This window comes from Perca fluviatilis, chromosome 4, assembly GCF_010015445.1.
Source record: "Perca fluviatilis chromosome 4, GENO_Pfluv_1.0, whole genome shotgun sequence".
In the NCBI taxonomy this organism is placed as follows: Eukaryota; Metazoa; Chordata; class Actinopteri; order Perciformes; family Percidae; genus Perca; species Perca fluviatilis.
The window spans coordinates 19,728,470-19,747,006 of record NC_053115.1 but is presented as its reverse complement, the minus strand read 5'-3'; the positions used below and the strand labels follow the sequence as shown (position 1 = coordinate 19,747,006).

The 18,537-nt window shown below is 39.9% G+C and overlaps 2 protein-coding genes across 6 annotated transcripts in view; both read right to left on the bottom strand.

The window, feature by feature from the left end:
• Positions 1–163: 163 nt before the first annotated feature.
• Positions 164–4,095, bottom strand: gnat1 (guanine nucleotide binding protein (G protein), alpha transducing activity polypeptide 1). Of its 2 annotated transcripts, XM_039797692.1 has the most exons (9): positions 3,780–4,090; positions 2,634–2,676; positions 2,402–2,543; positions 2,132–2,289; positions 1,927–2,055; positions 1,698–1,827; positions 1,410–1,563; positions 1,094–1,310; positions 164–1,013 (listed from the first exon to the last, which is right to left on the bottom strand). In XM_039797692.1, exons 1-8 carry the CDS (start codon positions 3,883–3,885, stop codon positions 1,120–1,122), a joined length of 1,053 nt encoding a protein of 350 aa, XP_039653626.1. In that variant the 5' UTR covers positions 3,886–4,090; the 3' UTR covers positions 164–1,013; positions 1,094–1,119. The 2 variants fall into 2 exon arrangements, with proteins under 2 accessions (XP_039653626.1, XP_039653625.1); XM_039797691.1 differs by having other exon boundaries at positions 1,698–2,055; positions 3,780–4,095.
• Positions 4,096–5,617: 1,522 nt separating this feature from the next.
• The window catches only part of sema3fa (sema domain, immunoglobulin domain (Ig), short basic domain, secreted, (semaphorin) 3Fa), a 53,719-nt gene continuing 40,799 nt past the window's right edge, over positions 5,618–18,537 (bottom strand). For 2 of the 4 annotated variants that reach the window (XM_039798715.1, XM_039798717.1), the window contains 11 exons: positions 17,994–18,133; positions 16,180–16,294; positions 11,755–11,824; positions 10,802–10,946; positions 10,409–10,631; positions 10,040–10,128; positions 9,839–9,880; positions 8,732–8,889; positions 8,494–8,576; positions 8,122–8,255; positions 5,618–7,990 (listed from right to left, as the gene is read on the bottom strand). In XM_039798715.1, coding sequence (XP_039654649.1) covers positions 7,562–7,990; positions 8,122–8,255; positions 8,494–8,576; positions 8,732–8,889; positions 9,839–9,880; positions 10,040–10,128; positions 10,409–10,631; positions 10,802–10,946; positions 11,755–11,824; positions 16,180–16,294; positions 17,994–18,133 — 1,628 coding nt within the window. In that variant the 3' untranslated portion in view covers positions 5,618–7,561. The remainder of the gene's footprint in view (positions 7,991–8,121; positions 8,256–8,493; positions 8,577–8,731; positions 8,890–9,838; positions 9,881–10,039; positions 10,129–10,408; positions 10,632–10,801; positions 10,947–11,754; positions 11,825–16,179; positions 16,295–17,993; positions 18,134–18,537) is intronic. The other 2 variants (XM_039798716.1, XM_039798718.1) reach the window with 1 other exon arrangement.

Here is an 18,537-nt window from a genome sequence, read left to right as displayed (position 1 = left end):
GCGTATGTCCCAAAAACTATTCTTCTAATCTACCTGAATTTACCTTTTAATTAAAGGTAAAGGATGTTTACATTTTAAAGGAGTGGGTTTTGATTCATAATGCTAGAAAAGAAACCTGAAATATTCTGTGAAATTGAATAAACGACAGATTATAAACAAGACATTGCTGTGTTAGTTTTTATTTGTGAAAGTGGGAAAGTACTCTGTTTTCTATAAGCTTTAATAGGTTTAGTCAAGGTTTGCAATTATTGGTTTCTGTACAGTGATAGTTGGCTCACAGGCCTGTAGATTGTTAACCTTTAGACAAGTACTTTTTAAATTGAAGTATATTACATCTACCAGTTAACTGTTACAGATCCATATGGTATCGCCACCCTTCATGAACTGTCGAATAGAAAAATGTTTAATTGTAGACTTAATTAAACTGGTCCTTCTAACTATAACTATTTCAAAAAGTTACATGTTCTAACACTTAAAAAATAAGTATCTCATCTGTTTAAATTTGGTCTCAAAGTGAGCTGTAGACCTGTACATAAAAGCCATTTCTAGTGACAAGTTCCTGTTGAATTGTGTCTGCAGGTGGTGAGGCCCTCTTGTTTGCTTTCTGGCTGTATAGGCTACTGACCAGTTACTGGAGAAAAGATGCATTAGCCTGACATCTATTCACATTAGTGGATGTGAGAAGAAAACACGTAATGCTGACAGAAGCTTTTGATGTCTTAACTACAGATAGCATAGCTCTCCAATAGATGATTTCAAAAGACTCAAGAGAAAAGGTAGCTAGACTAAAATTCAACTCATCTGAAATCTGCACAGGATTTTCTGACTGAAGAACTGTCTTCTGGACTTGATCAAAAGTCTTGTTAAAGCTACAACTTCATTGGAACACAACAAATTGATTTGAATTTTTTGCGTTCGCCAGTTTTGAGGATGGGGAGGGGTTTAGTTTTCGTCTTCAGTCCTCAGTTTGAATTGAGAGGATTTGTGGAATGTGACAGGGCTACAACATCACCCTGTAAAAAAAGAAAGAAAGTGACACTGCTTATTATCTGCTTATTAGTGTCATTACGATACTGTGCAAACTTTTTCTCACCTTCATTGGGTTTCTCAGCATGACTTTTAGAAGAGACCACAGTCTTTCAGGTTTTCTTTGATTATGATGTCGGTTACAGCGTCAAACACAAACTTGACATTCTCTGTGTCTGTGGCACAGGTCATGTGAGAGTAGATTTCTTTGATGTCTCGGCGCAGGTTCAGGTCTAAGAACTGTAATTTGATGTAGTTACCAGCATCCTCATATGTATTGGGGCCTTAATGGAAATATATCAAGATAAACAGGCACATTTAATCAGTTTGTCACTTTTTAAAGTCCTTCAATATGCTGCAATTTGTGTTTTGATAAACCTCACCATCGTATTCAGGGAAGCACATGCTGAGATGAGCTTTCTTGATCTTCTCAGTGAACACATCTTTCTTGTTGAGGAAGAGTACAATGGAGGTGGTGGCGAAGTAGCGGTGGTTGCAGATACTGTTGAACAAGTGCAGACTCTCGTGCATTCGATTCTGAAAGAAGGGATTTGTTTTTTTACCAAGTCCCAATAAAGAGCCTTGAAAATTAACCAGCCGTTGATTGTCCAAAAAAAGAAAATACACACAAAATATAGAATATGAAGTGCGAAATATTACTTCCATCATACCACTTCATCATCCTCCACCAGCACCATGTCGTAGGCGCTCAAAGCAGCAATGAAGATGATACAGGTCACACCTTCAAAACAATGAATCCACTTCTTCCTCTCTGACCTCTGGCCACCCACATCAAACATTCTGCATGGAAACAGAAGAATGTTATCTTTATGATTGCAATCCAGCAAAGTGGGAGCACTTATTGGTGCCATCCTCTTTAGAAATACTGCACTGACTAACCTGAAATTGAGATCTTTCAAGCCAAATGTGGTCTCGATGATACCAGTGGTCTTCACTCTTGATCGCAGCACATCCTGCTCAGTGGGCACGTAGCCTGGTTGGATCAGACGCTCCAAGTCACTCAGGTAGCTGAGGGAGAATCAAATTCCTTCAACAACAAACACTAACGTGGCAATTTTATATTTCAGCTTGGGTGATTTCTTACTATCCAGCTGAGTCATTGAGTTGGTACTCTGAGGCCCTTTCAAAGCACGCCTGAATGCCAGAGTCCTTCCATAGGCGCAAAATTATGTCTGCCATCTCTTTAGGCATGGTTCCTTCCTCAATGGTGTCTGCAAGATGCATGAGTTTCCTGGCATCATCCTGCAGGGCGGATGGAAGAGGACAGGGACACATACAATTTATGTTTAGTAGTCTGCTAGAAATCTTAAAATCAATTCATCCAAAGCCCATTAAAGTGTATCTCAGCTGTTACCTGCTGATCAGGGTGGCCATAGTTCATATTTAATGTGCTCATGGCCTTCACAATGGCCATGATGGACTGCAGGGTGTTGCTGTAGATGATGACAATGAACTCCATGGATTCTTCAAGTGAGTAGCCATCTTGGTGGATAATTCTGATAACAAAATACAGCATTAGTATGTGATTTACAGTCGGTTAGAGAAAGAATTTGACATTTCCATGGTGCATGAGTCAAATATCTTACTTCATCTGTTTGACGATAGTGCTTTTGCCAGATTCTCCAGCACCTATATGAAGGTAGAAAAACATGTTAAATTATATTAATTATTCACATCAAATAATAAAACTATGCTTTTATTCCAAACTTGATCTCAACATTTATGAGGATTTTGAAGAAATGTGAATTCTTCTTAACCATAGTTTTTGTGCTTTTATTTATGTTTTGGATTATATTAATGTGAGAGGAGAATGATATTAACTGCAGGTAATGGCATTCATCAGACAGAGGATCCCAGCAAGTCATAATACTTCTTACTTCAGGTCTTATCTCGTTCAATGCTTAGGTAAGGCAGAACTCTTCCTGCTGCTGACCTGCATTGTCATGAGGAGATGATTAAGCTGAGTGCAAAACTAAATCTGTAAGAAGCTGACAAATATTCAGAACAATATATGCCAGACTCGATCAATCTTGCAAATGATTTTTCTTTTAAATCCAACAGTGTTATGTACAATATAGACTACAGATATTTTGGTGTACGGAACTTGTTGTTCCTTGAATTAAAAAGCTAACCTAATAATACTAAATTGCCCCCTCAATCAACAATTTACAAAATGCCTGTGATGTATTTGGGTTATTGTATTTGAATGCTGCAGCCACAGGCCCTGTTTGGGTTGGGTGGTAGTGTATCTGTGTCCTTCAGGGTTAAGCCCTTTGTTTTGGAGGACCTGTTTCAGGATTAACAAGGGATTGGGTTGGGAGATTATTAAAGTGTCTAAGCAATTCACTGACACTGGTTATTAAGCCTTTTCTTTACTCTTTACTTTCCTTGTTTTCTCACAGTTAAAAACAAACAGGCCTTCAAAATTACGCAGTAAACATTTAAAGGCTATTCAGATCAATATGGTCTATCCATAACGCACTTAAGTCAACAAGATATGTCTGTGTTATAACATCAAGTGTATGGAAGATTAAACCAAACTTTTTACAGGAGACAAAGTAATGCCCCAGCTACAATTGTGCCCCATAGACAAATAACTATTAACTATTACTCTTGTAGGATCAAGGGGTAAAAATATTTCCACCATGTGGCCTTATGGAGCCCTTAAATATGTGTTACCATGATGATGAAGTTTCCTATTACACTGTAGCATCCAACTTGACTGTCTTTACCTAGCAGCAGCAGCTTAACAGTTCTTGCATCCCTGTCGGCATCCTCCTTCAGCTTCTTCTCCAGCCCTCTGGAGTGTTTCTCCTCGGCGCTCGCTCCAGCCCCCATTCTACTTTTCCCGGTTTGTGCCCCTCTGCTCAAAAGCCAAGTTTCAGGAAAAAATCCGAGATGGTCCTAGCTGATCGCCTACTTTCTAACCGGTGCCGTTAATTATGGAGCTGATGCATCACCTGCCTGCGGAAACAACTGGAGAATGTTTGAGAACGTTCCTGTCTTAGCAGAGGATTTCGCATCCTCTGCCCATCTGACAGAGGAGGGCCAATGGAGCACAAGGACAGGAGTGTTTTAGGGCTGAGCCAAGGGTGTGAGGAGAGGCAGACATACATCAGCGTAGGAGTGATCTAACCTTTAGGGGGACTTTGCTGTGCTCAGCGGAAGATGGCGATCGGCTCAAGTGCTTATCTCTCTATGCTGTTCTTGGGTGCCTTTAAAAGAGAAGTATGTAAAGCTCAATAACTTGGTGCTGTAGTGTTGAGTGTGTCTATGGAAACCAGATTCATCTCACATCAGGACAGGGGCGTAGCACACAATTCTGGGCCCTGTAGAAAGGCATTTTCTATGGGCCCCTCCCCACATCCACACCTATTCATTCTAGCATCTTTTTGGGCCCTCCTCACATGAGGGCCCTGGTACTCAGTCCCCTTTCCCCCCCCAGTCCGACGCCCCTGCATCTGGACCAAAATAAAAATGAAACCTGACTGTCTTGAATGTATGCTGTTTGCAAAGAAGTCCAATAGAGGGATTAAAACAACTCTACTCCACACAGGAGGCCTACAACAATAAGCAAATAGGGTGACTGAAATAAATAACCCCCCCCGCCCAGTCCAAACATAAAGAAAGGCAAACATTTCTTATAGGATACTGCAGACTGAAGGGTGAGCTCCGAAGTGCTTAAAGAGCTTTGCAGTTTCACCTGACAGATCTCATTGACCTCAATCTGAAGCTGGTTAAGAATCCTAATCTACTCACTTTCAATTATGTGTGCATGCATGTACATTATTATGCGTGTGTATGAGCATTGCACAGAATTTTCCTAAGTGGTTGTCTCTTTTTTTCTGTTTGTCTGTTGTAAAGCACTTTTGTGAATAAAGTTAATAATTATCACTTTAACTTTACAGAGCTCTTTTGTGGAGTCAACATTGCTTGGGCTCCTGAGTCACTACTGCGAATGAAAAAACTGCTGCAGATCAGTGGTGGTGGAACCTAAGTACACTAACTCAAAGTACTTGTAACTTTCTTGAATATTTCCATTTTATGTCACTTTGTACTCCGCTACATTTCAAAGGTAAATATTGTCCATTTTACTCCACTGCATTTATTTGTTACCCCTGACTTTACAAATAGAAAACAGATGATAAGCTTATAAAATATGATAAAATGGTATAGATTAAACAACCAAACAATGTATACAAGTATTAAAACAAATACTCCACCTTAATCAACTACAATAGTTCATATTATTACATACATTATAATCTAATATGTGCAATAGTAGATCACTCAAAATGGACATTATTCTGCATGGTGTACTTTTCCCTTTGATAATTAAGTACATTTAGCTGGTAATACTTGCAAACTTGTATGTGCAGTAAGTAACATTTTCAATGCAGAAATTTTACTTGTGAGGGAGTATTTTACAGTGTGGTTTTGCTACTTTTACTTAAGTAAAGGATCTGCATACTTCCCCTACCAGAATGTGTATGCTACAGATCATATACATATTACACAACAGAGCCTGCAGACTATGTGCTCACCAATGGCAAACAGAACAGAACCTCTGTTATTATAAAATATAGAGCTTTAATTTATTAGTCAGCAACATTGATGAGGAAGAAAAGATAGTAATTTTTGTACAAGTCATTACAACAACATCAACTGTGCATTATATCATACATTACTTTACCTCAAAGACCCAGAGCAAAATCTGCCAAACAGAGAAAATAAAACAGATGCATGTTTGAAATATATGCACATTTTTGAGAAGAGAGAAAAATAGAGACTAAGAGACATACAGAGAGAGAGAGATAGAGAGAGAGAGAGAGAGATAGAGAGAGAGGATTTAAAATCACAATCTGACCTTTCTATACTTTCAGCATCTTTCTTTCTTGCACTGATAGTATTTCCATATTCCCACAACGAGAAAGACATTCACTGACATCCACAGCAACGTAGCATTTTAGACAAATACCATAAACATTAAACTGTACATGCCATGCACAATGAAAAGCCACCTTCTGAAGAGTTTGGTACATGTTCTCTTCAGGTTTGGTGGTGATCAGCTTGTTAGTGGTTGTACTTGTGACATTGTGACATTTTTTTTCCACTGTACGGAAGTTTTATATTAAGTCTGTGGCACACATAGCAGGATGACAAAAAGCACTGTAGCTATGGAAGTTGATACAAAAAAATTCAGAACCAATCAAAGTAGTCAATTCCAAAGCACTGCAATCAGCAACTTTATCGTTGTAATCTAATAAAAGTGTAGACCTATTACATGATTAATATTTACTTAGTGAAACCAATATTTAGCATGAAACTGGCAGGAATGGATTCATTGAGAGCTAAAAAAAAAAAAAAAAAAAAAACCTTAAATGAATATACTGCATATGCCACAGATACTTGTGAAGTATTTACTGTTTTATCAAGATTACCGATTTGGCAACAGAAGGTGCTTTTTCTCTAATATTTTGATATCACAAACTGTCACAAACTCACATATAGCTGCCTGCTGGAATTTCATATCTCAAAAGAGAAAAGAGAAGGCAATGTTATATTTTCAGCTTTTTTGTCGTTAAAGGACCCTTTCCCCCAGCAAAAAACAGCTTATCACAAACGTTTGTTAAGGATACAACATTGAGATGTGATATATTCACATATAAACAAAAACAAACACTTGGCAGCAACAGATTTTGGAAGAATTTGGGTGGGTGATGTAGCATCATTGCTTGAGGCCAGGCTGGACCACTAACATGAAAGGAGAGACGTTTCACCTGCCAAAGGGCCTTTCATTAACATGCAACATGTTGTCACAGCCGCAGTCTGTGGGCATTTCTTTCATCCTTGCGTGTCCCAAGAAATGCGATCATCATTCTGTCAACAGCTTGTATCTTTCAGTAAAAAAAAAAAAAAAACTGTTTTGGTGCTGAGTTCTGGTGAAGACGTTTAGGAAAGTTCGAGAATTTCACTGAAGCAGCGACTCGACTTCCAGCTTGGACACTGAATACTGCCAGCAGTCACGGGATCCAACATGGTCGCCTGTGACAGTTAAATACATGTTCATCGGTCCTCTTCCATGTGTGGATACTCCCAAAGTCCTGGGTTGTTGTTGCTGTTTCACAAAAACACCCAACATACATAGAGATATTTTCAACATAATAACACATTGTAATAAACAATAACACTAACAATAATATAATAATTATAACAACAATGTTTGCACAAATTTACCTATTCACAAAAAAAAAAAAAAAAAAATACATGTTTTCTAGATAGGTACAAAGAATTACTTTTTACAACCTACAATAAATATTGTGTATTTTTTTTTCCAACAGTCACATAGAAACGGTTTGATGCTGTTGCTTTTGGTTGCAGTATCGGTCTTGTCTGTTATGATAATTTGATTTTTCTAACTGGAGTCATTCCCCTAAATGGAGGGGTTGCAGTGTTGAGGAGGTGGTGTGAAAAGGTAGACTGGGGGAATATGATGAGGTGTATATCCAGCTCCTCATGTCTCAGCTGGAGTTGTTTGCTCATCGTGATGCCTACGGTTGCGAGGCTTCTTCTGTTCTTTCAGCTCCTTCAGGCTTTTGGCTTTGTTGTCCCCGAGGATGCCGTCTCCAAGCTGCCAGTAATCCTGGCAGTACTGGTTGATCAGGCCCATCTCCGGCTGGCTAAGGATGGTCAGCAGGTCCTTATACTGACCGGCACTGGGAGTCCAGGCGCTGGACTGCAGAGGAGGGAGGGCCGGGCTGCCCGTTTCCACCAACACGTTGTTGACCGTGCGACTGGAAAGGACTACAAGCTGCAGTTTGACGAGCGTGTGTTTGAAATTTTTCTCGGTGGATGTGCACTGGTAGATGCCGCTGTCGGAGGACTGCAGCGAGCGGATCAGAAGACCTTGTTCTGTTTTTAGGATGCGGCCCTCTGAGCGAATCTGGAAGGACGGACAGCAAAGAGGACAATTAGGAAACATTTTTAAGATGTTACATGTGAAATGTAAAGACTTTATTCATTCATTCATTTAAAACATAACTGCAACTGCTTTACAGCGAAAGCTTTGCTCACCTCTTTTCTCCTGTCACTGTTTTCCTTCTGCAGGTGCCACTTGAGAGACACATGAGGAGACCTGGCCTGACACTCCAGGAATGTAGTGCTGCCCTCCACCCCATAATGAACCGACTCCAGAGTATTCTTATTGGCTATAAAACAATATATATATTTGATGCATTATTCCTAAATAAAGATATAAAATATATGAAAAAGATAGATGGATAGCACTCAAGGAGGTAGGCAAGAAATACATTGTAATAACCAGCAAGAGGCACAATAGTAGTTCAATATTATTCCTATTTCCATTTGAGTGGCATCTTTGGTTCCCAAATTGTCTGTATGCTCGGTACTGTATGGGCTTAATACAAAAGTTGTCCTGATACTCACTGTTAGAGTTATAACCTCTGCATTGGCGGATCGGGTTGCCGTACTTTACATCCTGCCGACGGCTCCGTCTAGAGGGTTCAGATCAACAATCGAAAATAAAAAGCTTAACTTCAACATATTTTTGAAAACATGACATGCTAAAGTAAGAAAGAAAATGTTCTGAACACACATAAACTAGTAGCTACTGTACCCATCACATGCCTGTGTATACTGTATACTAAATATACTTAATCCTCACCTCTTCTGTGAGGATGAGTATCTGGAGCAGGATTTGCCGTCCCAGGCACAGTACGGGTCTCTGGCCAGACAGCAGTCAGCGCAGACCTCCCCATACACATCACAGCGATGGAGAGCCAGGTGGGTCACCCCCAAAACTGATCCTACATACAGTTGTTGCTATTTAAAAAAAAAAACAGAGATGAAGATCAGAAAAAAATAATCAAATATAAAGATTTTGGATACTACTTTATTATGCAGTTCTGTAATTTCTTAATGATTTTGAGATATTACATTTCCTTGAAAGAACTCAGAAATTGTTCATTTATTGTATCATTGGAAACATTTTGTGCAGTATGCCTGTCTTTAGATCATTTTCAAAATTTTTGCATATTTGGCTGTGCACTGACTTAAAGGTCCAATGTGTAGGAATTTCTCCCATCTAGCGTTGAGATCATATATCGCAATCAACTCTCTCGCACCACGCAGCTCAAAGTACGTATTATAGCTACGGTAGCCTTCACGCTTCAAAAAGCCGGTCTCTTGCTCTTTTCAATATCCTTTTTTCTTTTTCTGGGCAAAGAAGAAGACTCCTGTTCCTGAAATTTGGATTTTGAATACGTGTGGTCCAAGCAGCACCTGCGAGTTTATCATGTGACAGCGAAAACGTGAAAGGCGGAGCAGTATGTTCTGTATGTCCCTTACCGGCTAACGTATTTCAAGATGGCGCATGAATATGGAGCGTCTACCCCAGTTCATGCGAATGCAAATGTAAAATTTCAAGCCAAAAGGAATACTTGGAATTGAAGTTGGAGGTAAATATTCATGAAAAAGGACACGTTTGTGAACGGGCAACACAGATTTTGATAATGAACAACTAAACACGTTACATATTGGACCTTTAAAAACTCCTGCCCTACTGCAATCTACCATTTGAACACCATTTTCCATAAAATAAGCATCAAATTACATAGTACTTTTCAGGACCCCTACGGTTTATAGTTATCAATTCCTTTCTATGAAATTGTATGACAACTATGGGAACTGTAAAGTTAAGCGTTGTGTGTTTTTTCAGATGTCTGATTGCTGTGCTACTTTTTTCTTTAACTATTTGGTCTGAGCCACTTACCCGTTTTGATGAAATCTTCATTGTGGTAATTGCCGTGGGAACCTGCAGTGACACAGTTAACAAAAGCTTCAAAATGAGCAGACACACACACACACACACACACACACACACACACACACACACACACACACACACACACACACACACAGAGACAGAGGACAGAGAGAGAAGGAGTAAATAGAATTAGGTCAGAAAACTGACCTTGAAGACCTCCACTTCCTCTAAGACCAGCTCCTCTGTCTGCAAGTCGTCTCTAGGCAGGACAATTACTTTCTGGACGGTCCCCCGATCTGCAAAACACAAGAGAGAAGCAAGTTTAAGTTTTGAGCCACGGACCTAAGCTTCGGCTGAACTCATTTCATCCGTCCACTTGAATATCTGTTTTCTTTAACAGAAAACTGCTTTGAGAACTTCCAAAATTAAGAGGCAAAGCAGATCCTCTACTTGTGTGTAAAGCTGCCAGACAGAGCCAAGGCTAGAGGACTTAAACTTCACAATAAACTTCAAACTTGACTATTAGATCACTGGACAATCATCACATAATGTCAACTAAGGCTTTCGGGGACTGACCTGTGCCCAGGAAGAGCACCTCGTAGCTCCCGTCAGCAGCTGCCACTTGGTCCACAGCGATGGTGGTGAACTCATAGTCCACGTTGGTTCTGACCACCAGGGGGCGCTTGTGCACTGGGTATACAGCATTGTACATGGTGGGGTGGTTTCTCATGAAGTTGATAACCTCATCTGGGTAATCCTTTGTGGATTTCATGTTGGGGGTGAAAGTGCCTCCAGGACACTGTTGACAAAAAAATAGATCTAACTGTGAAACCGGCAATTTACCAAATTCCTTTTGCAGTAAAAACATGTTCTTATAAAAAAAAAAAGAAAAAAAAAAAGGATGACAGACAATTTCGTTTGTAATGGGAGGAGGCGTGTATTCAGGATTGTTTATTGTTTATAACTCACAGTGCCAGGTCGTGGGTAGGGAATCTTCCCAGTGTACGCCACCCACTGGTAGTTGGGCCCCTCCTTGTGGGCAAAAGGCCCATTGAAGACCATACGGATGTCAGCCATGGAGTAGATGCACACTGCTGAGCCTTTAAACACAGCTCTGGAAGAGGGCAGGAGAAAAAAGGTGAACACACAGAGACAGCAGCTAGAGGACTCAGATAAACTCACTCCCTGAGATAATTACTACGGGCGATCTTTGCGGCTGGTAGAATCTACTTCCTTCCCACGTACTCAGTCGGCCTCTTACAGGAACACACTGAAACATTATGGCGCACAAACACACCCTCAAACCGACTCAACTAGAGTCAAGCTGTCTGACACACTGACATACAAACACCCACGTTCGGCAGAGAATCGCCAGAGCCCAGGCTCTCGCTGCTGTGTGGTGGGTGTACTATGTTTATAACTCCTGTCATGGACCTCTATCATTAGCACCCCATGTGTTTTTATCAGCTGGGTTTAAACATGCCTGATGTCTAAGGACAGGACCGGAACAATAACAACAATTGTAAGTATTTGTTTCTCAAATACATTAATCAAGACATGTTTATTATGACTCGGCGCACACCTCTCCCTGCTTGTGCGCAGTCAGAATCTCAGTCTTTTTATGTTTGGTTGGTTCCCTTGAATTTGAATTCTGTGTGTTGAATGACAGCTTGCTATCAGACCTATGAGGAACTATAGGCTCCGTCAGTCTCTCAGAGGAGTGCGCTCCCCCTCTGGGCTCCAGATTCACAGCCCGTGTTGTCTTTGTAGCCTGATTCTGACAGGCCCTATGCAACACAGCATTTTAATAACAGAGAGAGAGAATGACACTTTCAGGCTGACTGAAAATGAACAAGAAACTGCAGGAGGAAAACCAAAATACACCCTCCATGAAAGTTAGAAAGTTTGAGTCAGTCGCTCACCCTGAAACTGAGAAGACTCCATAGATGACAGGATTCTTTGTGTCTTGAGTTGGCTGGATATACACATCCCCTAAAAGATAAAGACATCAATTATAGTAATTAGTCACAGTCATAAACCATAATAAGCAGTCGTGGAAGAAGGTACTCATATCCTTAAGTACGTTCAATCAGAAACAAAAATCTGAAAATACTCCATTACAAGTAGGCCTACAAGCTCTGCATTCAATGGACTCTTTGGTCTAATCTTTTTTGGTTTTGGGAAATATTGGTTATTTGACCTCGTTGGGCTTCAAACAATTATTCAAATGACCTGTAAAGTTTAGAGGGGAAATCACTCTCTTATACATGCCTGAAATGTGGCAATGAGCCAAAGCCAGATAGATTGGGAGCCACTGATCTAATGTTAAGCTACAATATCTTCCGCCCTTGCTCAAAATCCCGTAATCTGGTGAATATTATCAGTTAAATTTCGCCACTGATGAATAAAGGCAGCCTTTCCACAAAAGCGTGATAACTGCCATGATGGTCACACAAAGAAAACATGGTGTAAGTAAATATTAGTGTCCGTGTCTCGTATCAAATCCTTTCAAGGCTTTATTAGTTCCCAGATTCCACCTGGTTCCAACCCAAAGTAATTGTAATTGTGACATATGGAGACTTTTTGCTTCCTTGGAGGGGGCGTTAAGGCAGACTTCCTCATGAATTGCGGTTACCAGAGCCTCATTGAGATCCTGAATCCAAACTCTTCCAATGCTGAAACTACAGTTCCTTAGTCTCAGCAGGGAATATAAGTGAAATAGAGATCTCTGGTGAAACATGACTTTAATGGGAGCCATATGCATCCAATGACTGTGGGGGTGAGGCATTTGTGAACCCTGCATATCCTCTTGATGGCTTAATGAGAGAAAAGTGCAAGGAAAAACAATAAGGAAGAAAACTGGAATAAATATAAAGTAGACAGGTTGAGTAGAATAACACTTCACCCGCAGTTGAAAACATAGGGTCCAATTAATGCTGTGCATCAACAGGAAACTAGTGAAAAGAGCTTAGATTGCTTGTTTTAAATGTTCTTGAAAAGACAAGGACAGCAATTACCTGTAGTCAAAAGTCTTTAGAAAACACCAATTACAATAAAGACGCATGACATCCTATCCTCTCTTTTTTATAACCTCAGATCTTTCCATTGCTATCCGTGACGCTAGAAGCAAGACATTAATCTGCCACTCCACAGTAAAACAATGTAGAGATGTCCACTCCGATTTATCTATCAAATATCACCTGGATGAATGTGAGAAGCAGCACGTGAAAGAGCAAAATGTTAAGCCACAATTATGCATGTGGAATTGAGGGTGAAGTGTATAACAACACATGATTTGATCCTTGTGCCTTTGGCATTATCTAGTGTGCACAAAATAAACACGAGGAAGCTTAAATTCACATGGCTTGTGTAAAAACATCATCTATGACTCTGCAATGTTGCAAAATAAACATACTCCTTTGATCACAAGTTTGAGTAATGTAATATCTTACATGCCAAGGTAGGAAAATGGCAGGTAATGGCTGCACAACTAAAGCAAAAATTAACTTTTGGCAGACAAAGTAGAAATTCATAACCCATCTGACGCCAGTTTGACAGACCTCCTGGCTGCAGAACAAATGTGAAATGGTGAAAGAGAAAAGAAATAAATCAGCAGAGAACTAGAACAAGTTGCGTCAGTGAAACTTTTGTTTCTGATGTGTTAGATCAGAAAGAGTCTTTGAGGCGCTCTTAGTGTCACATTAGCAGAGAAACATCTCTGAGTTGCTGTAAGCATAGAAAGAACACAAAGAGAGGGGAAACATACGTTTCTTTAAAGTAAAAATAAGAGAAAGCCTGTGTTTCACTCAGTGAATAGTCACTGGATGGAGGAGGGACTGTCAAATGACTACAGATAATATATCATTAGCTCCTTGATACCCACTCTAAAGGATGTGCAGCTAAAATATGTTGTTGAAATGTTCACTTAGAATAATTACAGAGAAAACTGAAAAACAAACAAAAAGCAACAACAAAAAAGGACCTCTGTTTTCACAAACAGTTAAGAGTTTTGAGGATTTGTGAACTACAGTAACATAAAAAAATAACTCAATGAAAAAACAATGATCCCCTCCATAATTACATCTCAGAAAAGGCAATAAAACTTTATCGCCCACTCATTCATTCTCATTTTTGTCTGGCAGACATATTCATCTCTCTTGCGTCTATGTGTCTCTTTCCCTCCGTCTTTATATTCCTCCTCTCCCTCGGTACAACACTGAATGCTTTCTCTTCTGTTAGCCCTGACTGAGCCTCGCCATCTGAATCTACTCCACTCTCTCCCCTGAGTCCTCATACAACCACTCCAATGCCTCTGCTGGGCTCCATCAGGACCAGAAGGACTGGAGACAGAATACACTTCTACCAGACTGTCTGTGGTTGTGGGAAGACTGACCACAGAGCTGTGGGATGTTACACTGTACCTCAGGACTCACAATGACCTCACCACAACTGAGACTACAACTGACCTGCTGTGCTGTGGAGAGAGGACTAAAAAGTACAGCAACGTTGACAGAAGAGCGCTTTTCTGCCACTGACACTGAGTGCTCTTAATGCATAACATGCATTTGGAACTCGCAAAGCCTCATCACAGCAGGAATAAGAGATGCTACTCTACATTTAGCTCATAACTGTGCTTGATGTTACGGGTGAATTATTTAATACTGTCACAATATGTGGGCAAAATCTGAATGAAAGAAAGTATGACTGAGAAACGTGTATCTATCTATCTATCTATCTATCTATCTATCTATCTATCTATCTATCTATCTATCTATCTATCTATCTATCTATCTATCTATCTATCTATCTATCCACATATATAATTTCTAACACTTTGATTAAGATGCATTTTAGTTAGTTAGTTAATTCGAAACTTTATTGTTCCCGATGTGGAACATTGTCTTTGGCTTCACCACAATCAACATAAATTAGAAATAAGACAATAGTTAGAAACAGTGAAAATATTGGAAGAGCTTGGCATTCAATCACAATCAAATATTTTTAGCATCCTGAGTAGGTGTAACCGCTCTATAGCTTTAAAAAAAAATCAGTTTTAAAGTTTTGAGCCAGAAAATAACATTACATGCATAAAACAATTACATTTTGTGCAAAAATAATTAATTCTCTTTTTTTTTCTTTTATTTAGAAAAGTGCATTACATTGTAGTTATTCTAAATATATATAAGCTACCAAACAGAAACTTGATTGAGCATTATCCATTTGAGTTCAACTTAAATCCATTTTGTCAGCTGGACAAATTTTAACTTGCAGTTGAAGTCACCATGAATTGTAATGTCTTTCTATCACTGAAGTGCGCGTGTTTTATTCCCCGCGAGAGCACATTTTTCCGCTAAAACTGCGAAAGAAATGTGAAAAAAAGTAGTGAAAGATTTGCTGCTCATACCACCAGTCATTATAATTTCAAGGATACTACAAATCCCTCGTTAATCCTGTCAGTCATGTGAATGACGGACAGGCCGGGATGATCCACGGGGGTCGAACTACAAGTACAGCTGCTCATTACTTTGATTACTCTGTATGCGTGTGTGTATTTGCTTTTCAATCTCTTTTTTTTTTATATTAAGTACAAATTCTCTGCACAACATGGTGATGGTGCTCAAAAGCAGAACAGTCACAGTCCTACAGTAACGGTGTTACCTTTCAGGATGTTGCCGTGTTGATGTTCAAAGGAATAGAAATGTCAAGCTTAACATGTGAGTCAGTGATACCTTAATCTAAAGCTGCAGCCTCCCTGGGATTCTTCCCAGCATTGCTGTACATAAGCAGACACATGCTGCTGTAAATGCTGGCTTGCCGGGTATGTGTTTCTCCAGCGCAGTGAGCTTTTGGCTCACACACTGCAGCAAAAATCTGAGTAGACGCTAATGCTGAAGGCCTTAAAACCGTAACAACATGGTGAAAGTATGCAAAGCAAATGGAGGGCAAAATATGAAGAGAATTCTACAAATGAGGCCATTTGTTGATACTGAATCTGTCAACGAGAGGTCCAACTGGTGACCATTGTTTTAAGTTGTATTTACACGGTCAAGTAAGATTTCTCACTTTCCATCTGCCACATATTCATTACGTGCTTCACATCAACTCTAAGCTGATGCGTTAAATGTTCCCTGAGTTGTGGAATATGATCTGTAAAAAAGCATTTTTGATATTTGGTTTTGCAGTTAACTTTTAGGTCACAAACACTGACTAAATGATCAACAGGTGGTGGACACAGGACACACCTGGTGGTGAGGGGCCGGGGTGTATACATGTGATGAAAGAGATGCTCTGAAAGGGTCAGAAATGGGGGCAGATAATTAAACAGGCAAATAACAATTTAAACTCACTTAGTTCATCAAAGTGTGTCTCGATGCCGTCAGCTCCAGGCACTGAGCAGATGAGTCGAGCTTTCAGGAACGTGCTCCACTTGTTGACCAGACAGCAGTGTCCGCCGTCATCATTCTGTAGGGAAAAGACAGTAGTCATCCAGCCACCTCTACGGAAAGAGTCTGACCAGCGTCTGACTAACAGCTGTTTGAAACAACCGTCCAAACTAACTGCACTAGGTCTGTTGTTATTGAGCCTGTATGAATAAAGATCAGCCCTGTGTTTCAAGATTGGCCCATCTGCACAGGAGGTCGGCCAACTTCTATTACTGAGGTACAGATTCAAAGCCTTGGGGAAATGATTCATGGGCTGGAACTCAACACATTTTACAGAGTCCAAATGATTTGCAGAGCTAGAAGATGTACATTTGGTGTCTTTTAAAACAAATCTACTCTAGGAAAGAAGTCCTTCTGAAGTTTTGTGTGGTAAAAAAAGGGTATCATGTTTTAATATTTTCCAGAAACAAATAGAAATGTTTGACATTGTTATTACCAACCATGCTAATAAGGATGGCAATGTTTGGTGATCCTCTACAGCCATAAGCAAGTCAAACTTTTGTTAGACTGGAGTGCCTTGGTAGCCGAGTGGTTATAGCGCATGTCACGTAACCGCAACGTAGCCGGTTTGACTCCAGCCCGGCATCTTTGTTGCAGGTCACTCTCCTGTTTCCTATCTACCCTTTCACTGCCAACCTAGTCACTTCGTCACTTTCACTTTGTCAGTGAAATATCTCAACATCTACTTGATGGATTGGCACCAAATTATGTACATATATTCTTGGTTCTCACACGATGAGACCTAATGGCTTTGGTGAGCCACTAGTAATTGTGAAGAAACTTTGGTTTCCTCTAGTGTCGGCATTAGGTTGACATTTTGGTCTTTTATTGAAATAACTCAACAAGTCTGATGGACTGTTGTACAATTTGGTATAGAAATTCATGGTCCCCAAATGAAGAGTTGTAAAAATCTTAAATCCCCTTATCTTTCATGTAGTGCCATCATCAGGTCAAAAATGTCTGTTTGCCAAACACTGGTTTATGGCCTGCAAAACTGATCAGCCTTAGTAATACTTTGTGTTTAGTACCTAATTATTATTATTATTTTTTAAGCTTGCTAACATGCTAAACTACAACGGTAAACATGGTAAACATTATATCTCCAAAAGATCCCTCCTCTAGCATTGTCATTGTGAGCATGTTAGCATGCTGATGAAGCCAGAGTCTAGAGTCCCTAGCATGGCTGTAGATTCTTGTTTAATATATTTATTGTAAATTGCATTCTTTAGGGATGCATCCGGCAAACACTGGAGCGTCTTGAGATACATTTTTCTGTCATGTCCATGTACACATGGTTTGGAAGTTTTGGACGCTGTGCCATTATTTGTTTGTCTTCAGTGAAAATCAAACCTCCAGGCCGGAGCACTACATTACTGAGAAAGCACAGCTCTGGCTTTGTATGGATGTATATGCATGTATACAGATGTGGACTAAAGTAAACTCTGCTGCTCAAACATTTCGTGCAGAGAACCAAAATAACTTTGCTTTCCAAAACTTAGCTGTTGAGGCAAACAGCAAAGATTTTGTTTTCTGACTGTTAATTGGAGTGTGTTACGGTTTCGTGCTCAGCAATTACTGATGATCATGGGGAACTTTCTTTATGGGCCTCTAAAAGACTAGGAAACAGGCAACAGGCTATAACTAACCATTACAGAGACATATAAACCTTTCAGTTGTGATGACCAACATGAGGTTTGCTGACTGGTGTGATAACTCACCAGGCAGATCCGCCCTATCCTGGACTGGGTCATGGGACTCTGGCCCATCTCAGAGGCTTTCTCGCGGAAGAAGAAGTAGAGCTTGTCATCATTCTTCTCAGCGCTGTCTGGGATGAGGTGTGCATGGACAAATGTGGGATCTGTAGAAAATCAGACCAGCTTTAATGTGATGATCCTCAGCTAAGGCTTTGGTGTGAATATAATATGTGTCTATTAAAGTAATCAAAATTGCATATCAACATCAACCTCTGTCCTATTTTATCTATCCGGATAAGTTCATATTTTTTCAAATCTGTCTAAAAACAATACTTACATGACCATATGCACACTAACAAATTTTTTTGTAGCTACAATAATTCCTCCTGCACATACTGGCCATTTAGAGATCCCTTCGTTACATTCTTCCAATGTTGATTATAGAGTATGAAATCCTTTCATTGCAAAAAAGCACTCTAAAGTTCAGCTGAAGCTAATATGAGGCAGTCAGACTCAGACATATGAAATGTATGCCCTCCAAAGTTAGTCTTTTTAGTTTGATATTCAC

Coding starts and splice junctions, on each gene's coding strand:
- gnat1 (XM_039797691.1), bottom strand. CDS start 3,885: ATGGGGGCTGGAGCGAGCGCCGAGGAGAAACACTCCAGAGGGCTGGAG. Junction 2,677..3,779: donor TGTTAAGCTGCTGCTGCTAG/GTAAAGACAGTC, acceptor ACCTTCATATAG/GTGCTGGAGAATCTGGCAAA. Junction 1,564..1,697: donor TGGTGGAGGATGATGAAGTG/GTATGATGGAAG, acceptor CCCTTCTTTCAG/AATCGAATGCACGAGAGTCT.